The sequence below is a fragment of the Danaus plexippus genome, chromosome 15, assembly GCF_018135715.1.
Source record: "Danaus plexippus chromosome 15, MEX_DaPlex, whole genome shotgun sequence".
Taxonomy (NCBI): domain Eukaryota; kingdom Metazoa; phylum Arthropoda; class Insecta; order Lepidoptera; family Nymphalidae; genus Danaus; species Danaus plexippus.
The window spans coordinates 4,011,591-4,028,826 of record NC_083547.1 but is presented as its reverse complement, the minus strand read 5'-3'; the positions used below and the strand labels follow the sequence as shown (position 1 = coordinate 4,028,826).

At 33.6% G+C, this 17,236-nt stretch overlaps 2 protein-coding genes across 6 annotated transcripts in view; one reads left to right on the top strand and one right to left on the bottom strand.

Annotated features, from left to right (window-relative positions):
- The window catches only part of LOC116766169 (teneurin-m), a 131,243-nt gene extending 120,351 nt beyond the window's left edge, over positions 1-10,892 (top strand). For all 4 annotated transcript variants that reach the window (XM_061522960.1, XM_061522959.1, XM_061522958.1 and 1 more), the window contains 10 exons: positions 87-491; positions 603-938; positions 1,091-1,298; positions 2,230-2,446; positions 2,799-2,975; positions 3,075-3,483; positions 3,567-3,819; positions 3,900-7,686; positions 7,778-8,149; positions 8,234-10,892. In XM_061522960.1, the coding sequence (XP_061378944.1) occupies positions 87-491; positions 603-938; positions 1,091-1,298; positions 2,230-2,446; positions 2,799-2,975; positions 3,075-3,483; positions 3,567-3,819; positions 3,900-7,686; positions 7,778-8,149; positions 8,234-8,590 (6,521 nt within the window). In that variant the 3' untranslated portion in view covers positions 8,591-10,892. The remainder of the gene's footprint in view (positions 1-86; positions 492-602; positions 939-1,090; positions 1,299-2,229; positions 2,447-2,798; positions 2,976-3,074; positions 3,484-3,566; positions 3,820-3,899; positions 7,687-7,777; positions 8,150-8,233) is intronic.
- Positions 10,893-10,896: 4 nt separating this feature from the next.
- Positions 10,897-17,065, bottom strand: LOC116766304 (N-acetylgalactosaminyltransferase 6-like). 2 transcript variants are annotated; one of them, XM_032656121.2, is made up of 13 exons: positions 16,828-17,065; positions 16,183-16,374; positions 15,999-16,050; positions 15,507-15,818; positions 15,253-15,441; positions 14,862-15,039; positions 14,503-14,620; positions 14,101-14,211; positions 13,737-13,895; positions 13,221-13,283; positions 12,858-12,994; positions 12,561-12,672; positions 10,897-12,291 (listed from the first exon to the last, which is right to left on the bottom strand). In XM_032656121.2, the coding sequence occupies exons 2-13, from the start codon at positions 16,363-16,365 to the stop codon at positions 12,103-12,105; spliced, it is 1,803 nt and encodes a 600-aa protein (XP_032512012.2). In that variant the 5' UTR covers positions 16,366-16,374; positions 16,828-17,065; the 3' UTR covers positions 10,897-12,102. The 2 variants fall into 2 exon arrangements, with proteins under 2 accessions (XP_032512012.2, XP_061378945.1); XM_061522961.1 differs by having other exon boundaries at positions 16,857-17,065.
- Positions 17,066-17,236: the final 171 nt, after the last annotated feature.

The following is a 17,236-nucleotide window of genomic DNA, read 5'->3' as shown; positions in this document are numbered from 1 at the left end:
ACAAATTATTATTATTTTATATTCTAGAACCATGAATAAATTTATTTCTACAAACATTTACTAAATATAATTTACATAAATTTTAGGTGTTTGTCCGGTGTTGTGTAGTCAAAGAGGAGAATATATCAATGGAGAATGTCAATGCAATCCCGGCTGGAAAGGTAAAGAATGTTCATTGAGGCATGATGAATGTGAAGTGCCTGATTGCAATGGCCACGGACATTGTGTAAACGGAAAATGTTCATGCGTCAGAGGATATAAAGGAAAGTTTTGTGAAGACGTCGACTGTCCACACCCAACTTGTTCGGGACACGGATTTTGTATTGAAGGTGTTTGTGTCTGTAAAAAAGGTTGGAAAGGTTTAGACTGTGCTACAATGGATAAAGACGCTCTTCAGTGTCTACCGGACTGTTCTGGGCATGGAACATTCGATGTTGATACTCAAACCTGTACCTGTCATGCTCGATGGTCGGGTGACGACTGTTCCAAAGGTATCAATCAAATTTTGTTTAAGAAAGTTAATGCTAAATTGACACTTCTTTTAAGTTTTCATCATTTAATTTGTTCAAAATTATAAACAATATTTAATGTATTATTAACAGAGGTGTGTGATCTCGACTGTGGCCCTCATGGTAGATGTGTGGGTGAAGCTTGTGTGTGCGACCAAGGTTGGACAGGAGAGTATTGTACATCGAAATTATGCGACACTCGATGCAGCGACCACGGCCAATGTAAAAACGGCACTTGTCTATGTGTGTCCGGCTGGAACGGAAGGCACTGCACTTTAGAAGGATGTCCGAGGGGCTGTGCTGGTCATGGTCAGTGTCGTGTAGCTAACGATGGACACTGGGAGTGCAAGTGTTTCGATGGATGGGATGGACCAGATTGCACTACACTCAAGGAACAACTATGCGACGACTCCAAAGACAACGACAAAGGTATAAATAAATAAATTGGATTGATGGTATTCTTTTCAAGTACCTTTCAGATTGTCAATTGTATATTGTAAAAATAATTGTGTTAACAAACAGTATAAGTTGGAAAAATAAAAAGTAAATAAAAATTTAATTCCTGTTTCATTTGAATGTAGACGGCTTAATCGACTGTGAAGATCCCGAATGCTGTCAGAGTTCTGCATGTAAAGGAAGTCAACTCTGCGTTTCGTCTCCTAAACCAACGGACATTTTACTAAGGAAACAACCCCCTGCCATCACAGCATCATTCTTCGAAAGAATGAAATTCCTTATCGACGAAGGTAGCCTTCAAAACTACGCTAAGCAGGAAACTTTCAACGAGAGGTGAGGATAAGTGTTCGATGTACGATGTTAGAATAAAACTATCTGTTGTGGGGTCAGATGTTGTTTGTAAAAAGCATACCGAGCACTTACAAACACCAATTGACTTCAAATTTAATTAAGAACCGTCATACATATCTATATATAAGATACGCAATGTTGTGCCCCAGTCAATCCTACGTTTTTAAGTTATATGACAATGTAATTCTTTTTATTTTTATTTGTTCCTATAACATCAAACATTCGACTGATTTCATATTCCTAAGCAAACTAACAAATAACAAAGAAATAATATAAATGGTACCTGCATGAATGTCTGTTACAAAAAATTACATCCTTATACTAATAATTTATACATTTCTTCTTCTAAATTACTATGTCGTATCCAATTAAACTCATTTATGTCATTTCTCGTCTTTCTGCTGCGCAGTATGTTTTGGAACCACTTCAACACGAGGTAAGAAATAGTAATTTAGGTAGGATTGTGTGTGACCTTGAGTTTAGATATTAGAATTAAGTATATATCTATATGATACCTTTAATGTATCTACTTAATTGGCAATATAATATATTTAGTGTAAATATAGTATGCATGATGTTTATGTTACCTTAACGTGTCCTGTGAGTTTTGTGTTACGCTTTTTATTTATAAATGTATATTATTAAATCTATGTAGATCTTTTATATTTATCCTAACAATACGTAGAAGTAAAAAACTTTTTCCAATCCTTTAGTGAACACAATTTTTCCAACCATCATAAATTTTGTAATTTTTTATTACACAAACATATCTACATAACGTAATATAATATAATATAATGTCCTGTCTGTTTAAAATTTGTAGGCCCTAAGTAGTACAAAAATCCAAACTCCTAAATTTAATAGAATACGTAACTGTTATAACTGGCTTGTCATAAACGACTTAAATTTTCAGCCGATCTGCCGTTATACGAGGTAGGGTAGTTACTTCTCTGGGTTCTGGTTTGGTTGGAGTGCGAGTGTCCACATCCACACCTCTAGAAGGGTTCACATTAACGAGAGAGGACGGTTGGTTCGACCTGCTTGTCAACGGAGGAGGGGCGGTCACTCTTCACTTTGGAAGAGCGCCTTTCAAGCGTTCCACTCAAGTTATTTTCGTTCCCTGGAATGAGGTGAACATATTTGGATATAATCATAACTATAATATTGTTTTAAGCATAGACGAAATGTTCATATGCAGGTCGTATGTAAAATTATTATTTGGAACACAAAACGTAAACTCTATTTATCATTTTAAAATGTATGAGTTATTTAACTCAATATAAATGAGTGACATAATTATTTTGTGCAGGCACGAAACATGCAAAACAATGATTAAACCTAAATTTGTATTGAAAACTCAATTTAGAACTTATGATGACTTAATTTTTTACAATGAATGCAAAAGGGAACGTGGTCAACATTTTGATTTACCTCAATAATGTAATATTTGTAAAATCATTATTAAAAAAAACTTAATGGTAGGTTGTAATAATCGACGAAGTGGTTATGACGACGGCGGATGAAAAAGGTAATATGGGTCCGCCTCAAGCTTGCCTTGCACACGACTACGATGCAATGAAACCAGTCGTACTGGCCACGTGGAAACATGGTTTCCAAGGAGCCTGCCCAGATAAGAGCGCGATTTTAGCTGAATCCCAGGTAAGATATAATTGTATTTATTTATAAAGCACTCTGAACCCTTCTTAATTGTATACACGGTATCATATAATTAACGTGTTTATAATATAATTTTTTCAGGTTGTTCAGGAAAGCCTTCAAATACCAGGAACCGGCTTAAATTTGGTCTATCATAGTTCAAGAGCGGCTGGTTACCTCTCTACGATACAACTACAACTAACACCGGAAAAAGTTCCACCTACTTTGGCTTTGATACATTTGCGTATAACAATTGAAGGCATTCTTTTCGAGAAGGTGTTTGAAGCCGATCCAGTGATCAAATTCACCTACCCATGGAATAGGCTTAATGTTTATAGACAAAGAGTTTATGGCGTAACAACGGCGCTCGTTAAAGTGGGTTATCAATATACTGATTGCAAGGATATCATATGGAATGTACAAACCACAAAGTTAAGTGGTCATGATATGAGCATCTCTGATGTTGGAGGATGGAACTTAGACATACATCACAGATATAATTTCCACGAAGGTAATTTGGATAAATAAATAAAAAATAATCAAATCCATGTTATTCAAATATTATTTGTTACCTTTATATTTTTTTCCTTACAGGCATTCTGCAAAAAGGTGACGGAACTAACATATACTTGAAACATAAACCTCGACTCATCATAACAGCAATGGGTGACGGAAGACAACGCGCCTTAGAATGTGGAAACGAGTGCATGGGTGCAGCGCGACGACAACGACTACTAGCACCTGTCGCACTGGCCACCGCACCGGATGGAAGCTTATTCGTAGGGGACTTCAACTTAGTGCGAAAAATCGGCACCGATGGAAGCGTACGGACAGTTGTTAAATTGAAGTAAGCGTTTAGTTTTACGAAAATTTGTGTTTCTCAATTTTTTTTATACAATTTAGTTACCATATTTACTCTGTTTGCAGTGCAACACGTGTTTCCTACCGCTATCATATGGCGCTCTCGCCTCTCGATGGAACGTTATACATATCCGACCCAGAGTCACATCAGATTATTAAAGTCCGTAACACAGAAGATTTTACTGATCCTGAAAGAAACTGGGAAACTGTCGTTGGATCTGGTGAAAGATGTCTGCCTGGAGATGAAGCTCACTGTGGCGATGGAGCTCTAGCAAGAGATGCAAAATTAGCATATCCCAAAGGTGTCGCTGTATCCATTGATAATGTACTATACTTTGCAGACGGTACAAACATTCGCATGGTAGACAGAGATGGTATTATTACTACCGTTATTGGAAACCATATGCACCGAGCACATTGGAAACCGATACCTTGTGAAGGAACATTAAGCGTTGAAGAAGTTCACTTGAGATGGCCTACTGAGCTATCAATTAATCCGCTCGATAATAGCTTGCATATTATCGATGACCATATGATTTTACAAATGGCTCCTGATGGTAGGGTTAAAGTCATCGCAGGTCGACCGCTTCACTGTCCTTCACCATTAACAGGATATGACATGGAGCTGGCAACATACGCAACACTGGTAATGCCTCAAAGTATTGCTTTTGGTGCAGCTGGGGACTTATATGTTGCTGAAAGTGATTCTCAAAGAATAAACAGAGTAAGACTTATCACGACAGATGGAAAGATTTCTTTATATGCCGGAGCTGAATCAAAATGCAATTGTTTGGAGAGAGGGTGTGATTGTTTTGAAGCAGATCATTTCTTAGCTTCCAATTCTAAGTTTAATACTATTTCAGCAGTCACGGTCAGTCCTGATGGCATAGTTCATATAGCGGATCAAGCTAATTACAGAATAAGATCCGTTATGGCTAGTATTCCCGATGCAAGTGGATCTAGAGAATATGAAATTTATTCACCGGATACACAAGAAACCTATATATTTAATAGGTTTGGTCAACACGTCATGACAAAAAATATTTTGACGGGAGAAAACAATTATATTTTCACCTATACTGTTAACACAAGCAATGGTAAATTAAGCACAGTAACTGATGCAGCTGGTAATAAAGTATTTCTTCTACGTGATTACTCTAGTCTCGTAAATTCAATAGAAAACACTAAGGGTCAAAAGTGTAGACTTAAGATGTCACGCATGAAAATGCTTCAAGAACTTCGAACCCCTGACAACTTTAATGTCACTTTCGACTATCACGGAACCTCTGGTTTACTGAAAGCAAAATATGACAGCACTGGAAGGAGTTATATTTACAAGTATGATGAGTTTGGTAGACTTACATCAGCAGTCACTCCTACGGGCAGAATAATTAACTTGACATTTGATCTTAGTCTTAAAGGAGCTACTGTGCTCGTGAGTGAAAATAACAGAAAACCAATATCGATATTGATCAAAGGATCGTCAGTTAACACAAGAGTCGGCGAAGCTGAAAAGAAAACAGTTATATCATCAGATAATAGTATATCATCTAGTTTGCCTTGGGGACATATTATATCTACAGATACTGTACCCTACACAATTCTCTCGGAAATTGATCCTATTTTAGGAGAAAGTTATCCAGTACCAGCTAAACAAAGAACTGAAGTTGGCGGCGACTTAGCTAATAGATTTGAATGGCGTTATTTCTTAAGAAGGCTGCAATCGAACAAAGGAAAGAGCAGTAAGGCAGTCGCGCAAATAGGTCGAAAATTACGAGTGAATGGTGAAAACCTTCTTACACTGGAATACGATAGAGATACGTCTACAGTTGCAGTATTTATGGATGATAAAGTTGAACTCCTAAATGTCACGTATGATAGAATGGCTAGGCCAGTAAAATGGGGACCGAGAAGTGGAATATTTGCTGAAGTTGAACTAGATTATGATAGATTTAATAGACTAACAAGTTGGAAGTGGGGTGACCTTAATGAAACCTATGGATATGACCGGGCTGGTAGATTGCACGAAATCAGATATGGAGATGGATCATCTTTGGCGTATTCCTTTAGAGATATGTTTACTAACTTGCCACTCAAGGTAACTACACCTAGAGGCAGCGATTACCTTCTCGATTATGATGATTCTGGAGCTCTTCAGAATCTTACAACACCAAGGGGCCATATTCATACATTCGCCCTCATGACTTCATTGGGCTACTTTAAATATCAATACTTTTCACCAATGAATCGACACCCATACGAAATTTTATACAATGATGATGGGCATATTCTAGCAAAAATATTTCCTCATCAATCAGGGAAGATTCTCTATGTTTATGATAGCACTGGAAAACTAGAAACTGTATTAGCTGGAGCATCAGCAATACGATACGTTTATCATGAAAACACTCATCTTGTGAAAAATGTTGAAATAAGTGACCCTGATTATGAGCTAAGACAAGATTATAAATATCATGCAGGAATATTAAAAGATGAAAAAATGAAGTTTAACTCTAAAACGGGACTTAATAATGCTCACTTTAAGTATCAGTACGACGGCAATGCTCGACTTTCTACCATAGATATGAATATAAACAGCAAAGAAATGCCACAATTGAGATTGAAATATAATCAAAATTTAGGATCTCTGGAAGGTGTAAGTGATTTGAGAATATATAGTAATACATTTAACCGTTCTGTTATGCAGGACACAAGTAAACAATACTTTACCATTACTGATTACGACGATCACGGCAGAATCAAAACCGTATTAATGAACATTAAATCGTTCGACGTATTCCGCCTTGAACTGGAATACGACGTAAGAAATCGAATTAAGTCGAAAAAGATGATGATTGGCGATACGTCTTCAAGCGAACGAGTAAGTTACAATTATGATGGTCATTTAATGGAAGTAGTTGGCTCCATAGACGACTGGAAATATGTGTATGATGAGAATGGTAACATCATTAGTATTATCGAACATGGTGAGAAACGCTATCTAGGCTATGATATTGGCGATCGTGTTGTTCAGTATGGTGATATTGAATTCAGTAGTTACGATGGCCGCGGATTCGTTATAAGACGTGGTGAGCAAAAATACAGGTATAACTCTCGAGGGCAATTCGTTCATGCATTTGAGAGGGATAAATTTCAAATGTGGTATTTCTATGATGATAGGAATAGACTTGTCGCTTGGAAAGATGACAAGAACAACATAACACAATTCTTCTACACGAACCCACAAACTCCTAACCTTATAACTCACATGCATTACCCAAAATCTGAGAAAACTGTACGATTCCTGTATGATCAAAGAAACTTCTTAACATGTGTTGAAACTGAGGATCAACGTTTCTATGTAGCAACTGATCACAATGGTTCCCCTCTTGTAGTATTTGATGTTAACGGAGAAATTATCAAAGAAATAAAACGAAGCCCCTTTGGCAAAATAGTAAAAGACACAAATCCAGGCTTCTATCTACCCGTTGACTTCCAATCTGGAATATTTGATTATAACACTAATTTGATATACTTAGAGAATCGCTTATATGACCCTGTTGTTGGTCAATGGATGACACCAAGTTGGGAACATCTTGCAACAAAGTTAAGTCTGCCTACCGACATATTTATCTACAGATTTAGGAATAACGACCCCATTAATAGAAACCAGAACGTTCCTTATATGACGAGCTTGGCCAGCTGGCTTCAGCTTTATGGATACGATTTGAATAAGATGATGGGAGCCAAGTACATCACCGATATGATCTTCCAACCTAAGACATCTGTTACTGCACCACAATTAGTGCCTGATTTTGGTGTTCTATCTGGACTGCAATGCATTATAGAAAAGGTAAAAATAATATTGATAATGAACTGAATTATTTTCATAATTTAAAGTTTTGTTCTTACGTATTATTTATCGACATTATTTGCATTTACAGGTTAACGACAAACTGTCTGATATTGAGTTTGTTCCAACACCTCTCCTAAAGATGGAACCCATGACAAGAAACCTATTACCAAGAGTATCTTACAAGCGAGGTGTATTTGGCGAAGGTGTATTAATATCACGAGTGGACGGAAAAGCCTTCATCAGTGTTGCCGACGGCGCTAATAGCGTTGTAGAAGATGTTATAACCACAGTATTTAACAACTCATATTTCTTAGACGTTCACTTCAGCATTCACGATCAGGACGTATTCTACTTCGTCAAAGACAATTCACTTAAAATCAGAGATGACATGGAAGAATTGAGACGATTGTCTGGGAAATTCAACGTATCTCAAGATGAAACAAATGACCAAGGATTAGAGGTACGTAAATTAGTAATAAGTTAGTAGACTATTGAATATAGAAGTATAGTATATAAAAAAAATCATTATTTTTATTACATACAGGTTCGCGTACATGCAGTCGGAAAAGGTTCTGCACAAGCAGTGATTGTTTTGCGCTACGGAGTTGATCCTTCACAGGAACGAATCAAATTGTTAAAACACGCTCATAAGAGAGCTGCGGCTAGAGCATGGGAAAGAGAGAAGGCGCTTGTTGCCGCCGGATGGGAAGGAAGAGGTTCGTGGACTGAAGAAGAAAAAGAAGAACTTATATCTCACGGAATAGTTGACGGATGGGCTGCCAAAGATGTGCACTCTGTCTCTAGGTACCCTCAGTTGGCTGATGACCCGGCCAATATTGTTTTTGTGCGTGATGGAAGAAGAAAACGAAGAAAGAGCGGCCGCGCCCGTCATCGTTTGTGAATTTCTTTCGATATTCAGCGATTATAATTCGAATGATCTGCATTCAGATTATCTGTAGGTATTATTTTTATAGAACTGGCGTATGACAGTGGCGACCGTGTTTGTGAATTCTTGTGATGGATAGTGTAGATGCATTTAGGTTTCTATGGACTGACGTTTTATATGATGGCTAGTTTAGGATTAAACGAACTCGGAAATTTAGATCTTTAGGGTAGTCTCTTTTTTAGTTTATTTGCATTAAAACATATTTCGAACCTTAAGTCATTCACCCTTTACCGAACTAAAAAACTCATGTTAAATGAATCTCTTGAAATAAAGTACGACAGGGTAACGAGTCATAAAAAAAACATTTAAAATAATGCTTATAATATTAACTAAGCATAATATGAAACATAAATACTCAATTGCGATCACAATTTTTCTTATACATTTTTTGATATTATTTTACAATATTAATTTTAGTCCTATATACGTCGCTTATAATAATCTTCACAAAAAACATGTATTCCTAATGTATTTTAGCCAAAAAATAATTCTTTCAATCCCTACAATTAGGTATTTGTACATAATAATATTTTATTCTTGTAGTCGTTCTTTTGTATTGTTAGACCTAAGGTCTTTTATTACTTCGCAATACTATTACTATGTAAGCAATAATTTTTATATTTTATCTAAACATCTAATACTCTATTGACCCGTGATTTGTTTTAGTCAAACATTTTGTTTATTAACTCCAAATAATCCCTACTCCTGCCAAAAGGCAATTTTTTTATTATGAAAATAACGTCATCGATATTTAACTTATATGCATCTCATTTTACATATATTTATATATATTTATGTTTAATTGCATACTCCCATATTATTCCCGAAAAATTTGCATTTTATGAATTCACTGCAAAACTTAACTGAAACTATTTTTGTAATAGAAACACTAAACACTGAATTATTTCAGTATTGCCAGATAATGGCACAAAATAGTTTGCTTGATCTATTAGTAATTTAAAATAGCTGAATTTATCGAAACAATGATACGTAACACCGAGTGTGTGCAATAATAAAACTATAGATTCAATAGCCGTCTAGGGTCAATACTTCTTGCTGACTTATCTCTGACTTATGATCATTATACCTTTCCTCTTTGTGTGTCAATGTGCGCTCAGATTACCTGAAAATTATAATATGTATATACATTACATTGAATTTGTATAAGAATAAATATTATTTAATATTCCTGAGACGTAATTAAAAACTATTGTATAAGAACTTTCGATATCCCTGAAAGAAGCGTCTTTGACCGCAAGTTGTATGTTAATCGTGGTACTCCTAAGTCAGTAAGAAGAAAAAATAAAATTAAAATATGTAGTTAAGTAGATATATTGTATGTCCATATGTGTCTCATTTAAATTGTGGTGTCTACTCTGTGTTAGATTATTAATTTAAATGCTAGTTGACTGAGCGATTTTTGATAAGGCGTCGATATTTTTTACGAAAAGTTTATAAAAATAAAAAATTGGAGGGATAAATTTAAATGTACTTCTCCTTGGCAATGGGCCGATGCAAGGTGATATTTTGGCAAAATGTGACTAAACGAAGCAATACGTTGTAATTTAATGTCTTACTTTTTATTTAGTGACTGTAAGGTGTATTTTTATTTATAATTAATATATAAAACAATATATACATTATAATATTTATCTATTTTGAATGTAGTTATTGATTTCGCGGTGATATAGAACGGTATAGTTATCTTTTTTATGATGTATAAAGAATTCTAATTTGTAAATAGGTACTTAATGATGTGTGTAAAAAATAATGTACATATCTTTACGCTTGTATTATTTATGAAGGGAATTAAGGATACTAGAATACAAAATAATGTATATCATGCGTCAAGCAAATTGAGGCTGTAGAATTAATACTGACCTTGTTGTTTAATCTGTATGAAACTTCTTTATATTATTTTTTTTAATTTTGGCACTTGTTTTTCCCGCCATTAAACTTTTACCTATCAAAAATTTATTGTAACTCATATTTATAAATTTAAAAATCAATAATGTAGTACCATCAATAGACTAAGCTTCTAGACTTAGAGCTTAATGCGATCAGTGCATTATAGGACCTCTGCTGCATTTAATTTTTTATATAGATATGACGTAGACCCCAATATTCTCCATTACTCTGTGTATAGATAGTCAGCAGTACGATTTAGTTATGTGCGTTCGTGAGCGATGTAAGCATGTACAATAATAAATATAGATGTATTCTAATGGAATATGTAATAAAAAATAAATAAAACAAATCAATTGTTTTAATCGACTAATTTTATTTCCCATTTTTGTTTTTCATTTATATAATTTTAAAACATATATTTATTTAAAATTTTGCAAAAACTGACAGTGAAATTTAATGAAACCTATTTTATTTTTTGTTTATTACAAATTAATTGCGTGCATACTCTTTACGTTCTTAAAAATATTACAAAATAACGTTATTATGCGTGCAGATGCATACATTCTTTTTTCTATCATAACGAATTTTAAGTCTCAAGTGGTTCCATTTAATAAATTATTACTTAAATAATATTTATATAATATTGCGATTTTACTCCATTAAATGAGACGGCTCTTCACTACTCCTATAGATTTTACACTTTTAACGGTAATTAGCAACATTAGCAAATTAAAATTAAAAAAAAAAAACATTTCTGGACGGATTTACGACAATTTTGACAGATTTTACCCTAAATAATATATATGATTAGGGACAGATAAAAAGAGTATAATAGTCAGTGGCAAGATAAAACTATTACTTTCTTTTTTGTAAAAAATAATAGAAACAATAATAACTGCAAATAGAGAATGTAATTAAGTTTAAATATATCAAAAAAATTTCAGTCGTGACATCATCTATTTACGTCAGTATTTTACGTAATTTAACACATTAGAATTAAAATTCAAAGATAAAATATAGCATGAAAAAATTCATTGACACAAGCGGGACTGAACCTGCAACACAAACACGATATCCCGGAACTTGATGTGCATATTGTTTTAATTATAGAGAGAAAAAAACATAATTACCTGATTTTTATTAATCGCATTCAAAAAATGAAACACAACTTTATTTGGTAGTAACAGAATATTAGCTCAGAACGATAGTCCCGGGAAAATTAACAGCAAGGTCAATTATTACGTTTATTTATAGAATTAAAAATCTCAAAGCCAAGTATTTAAAATAGAAAACTGTATAACTGAAATTTAAGAGTGGAATATAAAAATTTAAAATATTTTATATTTTTAGTCCTACATTTATATATAAAAGCATTGTGTTTTTTTTACTTAAATATACTTCTAACAGTTAAAAAGTAATTAATTTCTGCTCAAAACAATGTTGTAATTTTCTTGTAAAAAACATTATTGTTTTGAATGAATGTTAATTATAATATTACATTAACCGCGCTCGGTACCATAGACAAAATCTGACTGTCATGTCTATACCACAGACAATAATTACTCCTCAACGGGACCAGTAACTCTTTTGGCGATGGTATCCCACGTCGCCAACATGGCGTTATCTACTTTATCTATGATCCACTCCTGGGTTTCTGAGTCTGAACACTGCTTTATGAAAACGGATCTCGTTGATATTTCAAAATCTAAACAATTGTCATTTGTACCGTGTTTGAGACGCCTGGACTCCTGAAAAGTCAGTCATTTTATTAAAAAATATATATTGTCTCCTCGAAATGTATTGTGAATTCTATTTAAAATTTAAATGTACTGTCTGTAAATAAAGATCTTCACACTTTTTTAGATAAAAAAAAATCTATTGTAATTCAGTAAAAATTAAAAAATTAATTTGGTGCAAGGAAACATTTCAAATATTATAACAAAACTATACACAATTATATGATGATTTGATTATATATTGAATTGTCTTAAGGGTTTCTTTATCATGAACAACATACGGGATGATATCTCCAGAGCTGGTTTCCTCCCCCCAGGTGACAACTGTACAAGAGTATAGGACTCCTTGGAGAAGAATCCGGCAGGTCCCAGCACATATTCCGAGTCTTTGACCTAAAATTAACCACTGATATTAGTTTAATATTAAACCACATTAAAAAAGTTCTTGTTACAAAATATTCATAGAATTATTTCATGAAAAAATAATATTTTAACAACATTAACTTAATTTTATTGCCAACTAAATATTTTTAATGCGAATCCATATAAAAATTATCGTGTAAATATAAAATATTAACTTAATGTCTTTATGCCATGACAGCACAAAGTTTTGTTCGGCAGATGTAGATGCTGTACAGGACTTCAAATGTAATTTGTCCATTTGGTTGCCATGATGAGCATCCACGCATAAATGAGGATATGTAGCCGGCCTTATCTGCAAAATAACGTGTAGATAACACTTATATCGGGATGAATGTTAAGGGTCGTTGCTCTTTAACTGCGTTTTATATCCTGTATCGCATTTTTATTTAGTAAAATTTATAAAAAAAATATATTCGATAACAATTATTTAATTTTATCCATTAACAAACGCATTCTTATATTAATTTGACGCTACAGTACCGTAAATATATAATGTAATAAATTTATTTATAACTTACACGTCCCTCTGCGAAAGGTTTTGGTTCGACCGGCGGATACTTCGCCGTCAGGTCAAAAGCTATCTAGAAATAAATTATGGATTAATAAATGAGGCCATAATGGTATATGTCAAGTCATAACTCTAATGTTTGCTCATTAATTGTAAAGATTATTAATTTATGGTCTTGTTATTTTTTTTAAATAATAATGTCAGCTTATCGGAGCCCTCTGCTGAGCAAAGGCCCCTTCTAACATGAAGACGGTTAGAGTATTAATCACCACGCTCGCTCAAGGCGGATTGGCGATTTCAATCTTATATTTTGAAATTATTAGTCCAGGTTTCACCGTCTGTCAGTGGTATTTAAATACTCTTAGAGAGTACATATAACTCAGAATAATCACACCGGTACTTACCAGGTTTCGAACCCGCACCCTCACGCACGAGAGGCGGGGCTTATCCTCTAGGCCACCACGACTTAATTACACCTAATCTTACAGATATTACAAATATTATCAATATAGTAAGAACACATTACCTGAGTCATGAACCATTTGAACGGTTTGCACTGAAGTTTCTCCCTCAAGGCCTTCTGCTTGGATATATCGCCGGTGTCTATTTTCAAATAGTGTGGACGCCTTTTATACAAGTATTGAGCGTATTCGTCCATCCACACTTCCGCGACTCGTCTGTAATTCTGGACAAAAAAGTTATGATGTTAAATAAAAATATATAAAGTTTTTTTTTTGGAGAATACTCAAAAGTTTTCAGCAATAAGTATTGACAAACAAGATTATTAAGTATAATCATTCCATCCGTAACAATTAAGTTCGTTAATTAATCGAACGTTATTATAATATGGCAATAACTGTGGCGGTATTCTGAATAAAAGTATAAGTCACCTTCCCAACGAAATCTCCGTGGCCGGGATTGGGGAAGGGTGCGAATTTCCTGTAAATATGTCCAACACGAGAACATGGCGCATCCAACATTTTTCCACCACACTGCCACAACTGGAATACCATCAATCACGGAGTAAGTAGCTCCTTGACAATTCACATTTATATTGGCAATTAAAATTATATAACCAATTTTGGTGTTAACAACTTATAATGAAATGGTCATTTGCTGTCTCTATAACATGAAAAACAAATACTTTGAACCTTCGCCTAAACCACGTTAGATATAAGGCATATATATTTACTAACTTTACTATATTAAGGCATATATATTTAGTGTCTTTACTAACTTCAAATTTCCTCTCAACTTATGAAAGCAAACCCTGATATATATCAACAACTAACCTTAAAGCTGAGCTCATATTGCTCCCCACCCCATATATCAAGACCGGGATCATATCCGCCAAGTTCCCAGAAAAATACGCGTGATATCGCGAACAGACCACCCGCCATTACTGGACTCCTAAAAGATATTACAATTACAGTAGAAAATAAATACCAAAGCCTAATTACAAAGAAAACAATAATTTCCTTTCAGAACAGTTTACAATTAGAAGTAAATATATCTAATATAAACTATCGAAGCCAAAAATCTTTGTAATTCTAGAGACCATTTCCTCTTCCTCCTTAGATGAGCTAATATACTTCAGCGCTACTACTACTACTACTACTACTACGGCTTACAATCCTCACAACGTACTCACGGAAATGGCTCTGGCATATTCGCCTCATCAACTGGTAACACCGGCAGTCGCTTGTAGAACAGTTCCCAGTCAAACGCGCCACGAGCCCCCTCATCTTGAGCCCGATACGCAAACGTATCATACGCAACAACATCAATGAATGGACACACCACTGTCTTGTAATTCAACGCTATGGGCTCTGTAATAAGGATCATAATCAAAGCAAAATTCATCCATTAACAGAATTTATATCTACAAAATAATCGTGTTACTTTAATGGATAACTAAAGCTTCTACCAGGCAGTGATAACTTTGGAGATGTTTAGATTTTAATCAATAGCAAATGATTCATATTATATCATATATTGTTACACGTAATTGAGAAAGCAATTCAAAGAATACATACACAGACCTAGGAGTGGGGGTAGCCAGTTGACATTGGCTTCTGTGTGTGAGTCAAGGAAAACCAGGACATCAGCTGTAGCTTTCTCCGCACCGGCTAATCGAGCAGCTATCAAACCACTTCTAGATTTAAGTCGGATTATTTTTACCTTAGGCATATGTTTTGATACATAATCATCAAGCTGTTCCTTAAGAAAGTCTGAAATATATTTATTTATATAATTCTGAAATATATCTCTTATTTTACAACTTTTATATTATTACCTTTAGTGCTGGCGTCATCCACCAGAAACACTTCTTTTATAAGAAAAGTTGGTGATCTGTTAAGGACACTGTATGCTGTTCTTAACAATGTACTCCAATGCTCATTATGAAATGGGACTACTACACTAACGGTTGGCAAGGATTCAATGTACAGCCTATTTTGACAACCAGGATGACGGATGTCTGGTAGAGATCTGTTTAATGGTATTTTGTCACTTAAGGCTCCATTAAAACCATTGACTGCATACAAATCCTTCTCTATTTCTGAATCTTTGATTGGCAAATGTGCTGGTAAACCATGTTCACCAATACCTGTTAAAATGAGGTGTGCCATACATTCTTATTTATATTTCAGGCATATAATTTATACAGGGAAGGTTTGTTTAGTGTTATACTATATAAAGTTAAATGATATAAATTAAATAAAATACTAATATGGTACTAAATAAGTAATTTAAAACCAAAAGTAAACTCTTTTGTAGAAATTTTTACCTGTTCTTTTCTTTTCATATTCAATTTGTTTATAATTATGCCAATCTATTTTCTGAAAATAATACAAAACAGTTATGTAATTACAAAAAAAAAAAAAATATTCACTAAGGATTTAAAATAAAATGTAAAATATGCATATTGCTATAAATTTAAGTAATTTGTTAAAATCTTAACAATAGTATACCTTATAACTAGATGGTATAAAATATTTATTTTCATTTTGAATTGTTCTTTGCCAGTAGCTCTGGGCTGGAAAAACATCTGATATTCTTTTTATATCCACTATAGTGTGAATAGTGTATATTAATATTACAACAATTGTTAACAGTATTATGTTACGTAGTAGTCTTAAACAATTCCTTCTCATGGCTGAAACCTGAAAACAGTTTTATTTGTAAAACAATTTTTGATATCTATGTAGTGAAATTAATTCCAATAATAAGACAATATATAACTGTAAAATAGAATTAATATTAGATGCATTTACATAAAGACTAGCAGTGTGTAATACCTTCAATTTTTTTATACATCATGATCTTAAACTAATTATAATTTAAAAAAAACTAACTAATATAAAATTAATCTGATCACCTTATCATGAAGATACAAAAATTTAGATTTCCTATTAAAAATAAAAGTAAACGACATGTTCAATGATAAGATAAACCCTAAATTTTAATGGTAGATATGTTAAAATATTTACAGAATGACATATAAAACATCTTTCAACATATAAAACTAGACTTCGTAAAAAGAAAATAACTTTATCAAGAACAGGATATATGTATAAATAAGATAAAGGAATGAGATCGATTGAAAAAAATATTACCTTATTTTAAATTACAAAACGGACAATACCTTCTCCACTTGTATTAAAAGCCATATATTTTCTAGTGTACCTCTAAAGTTTTAACTAAAAATACTATACAATTTTTCTATTGTTCTCTATATGGACAGCAAACAGCCTTTATACCAGAGTAACGTATGCCGACTGTTATAGTTTACAGTTTACACTTCACACTACTACAAAGGCCGTACCATAATCCGTACGTCGGTAACCAAGCGTTTGGCATAAGGCATTGTATTGATATTTAAATGTCAAGTTGAGCGATGACAGCAGTCAGACTCGTTATCCATCTTTTTATTTCCTAAAATGTATACCCACCTTTTATTTACTTTAAGAAGGGTAAGTAGTATAAAATAAACCGATATATTCCCATAATATTCATACCCATTTT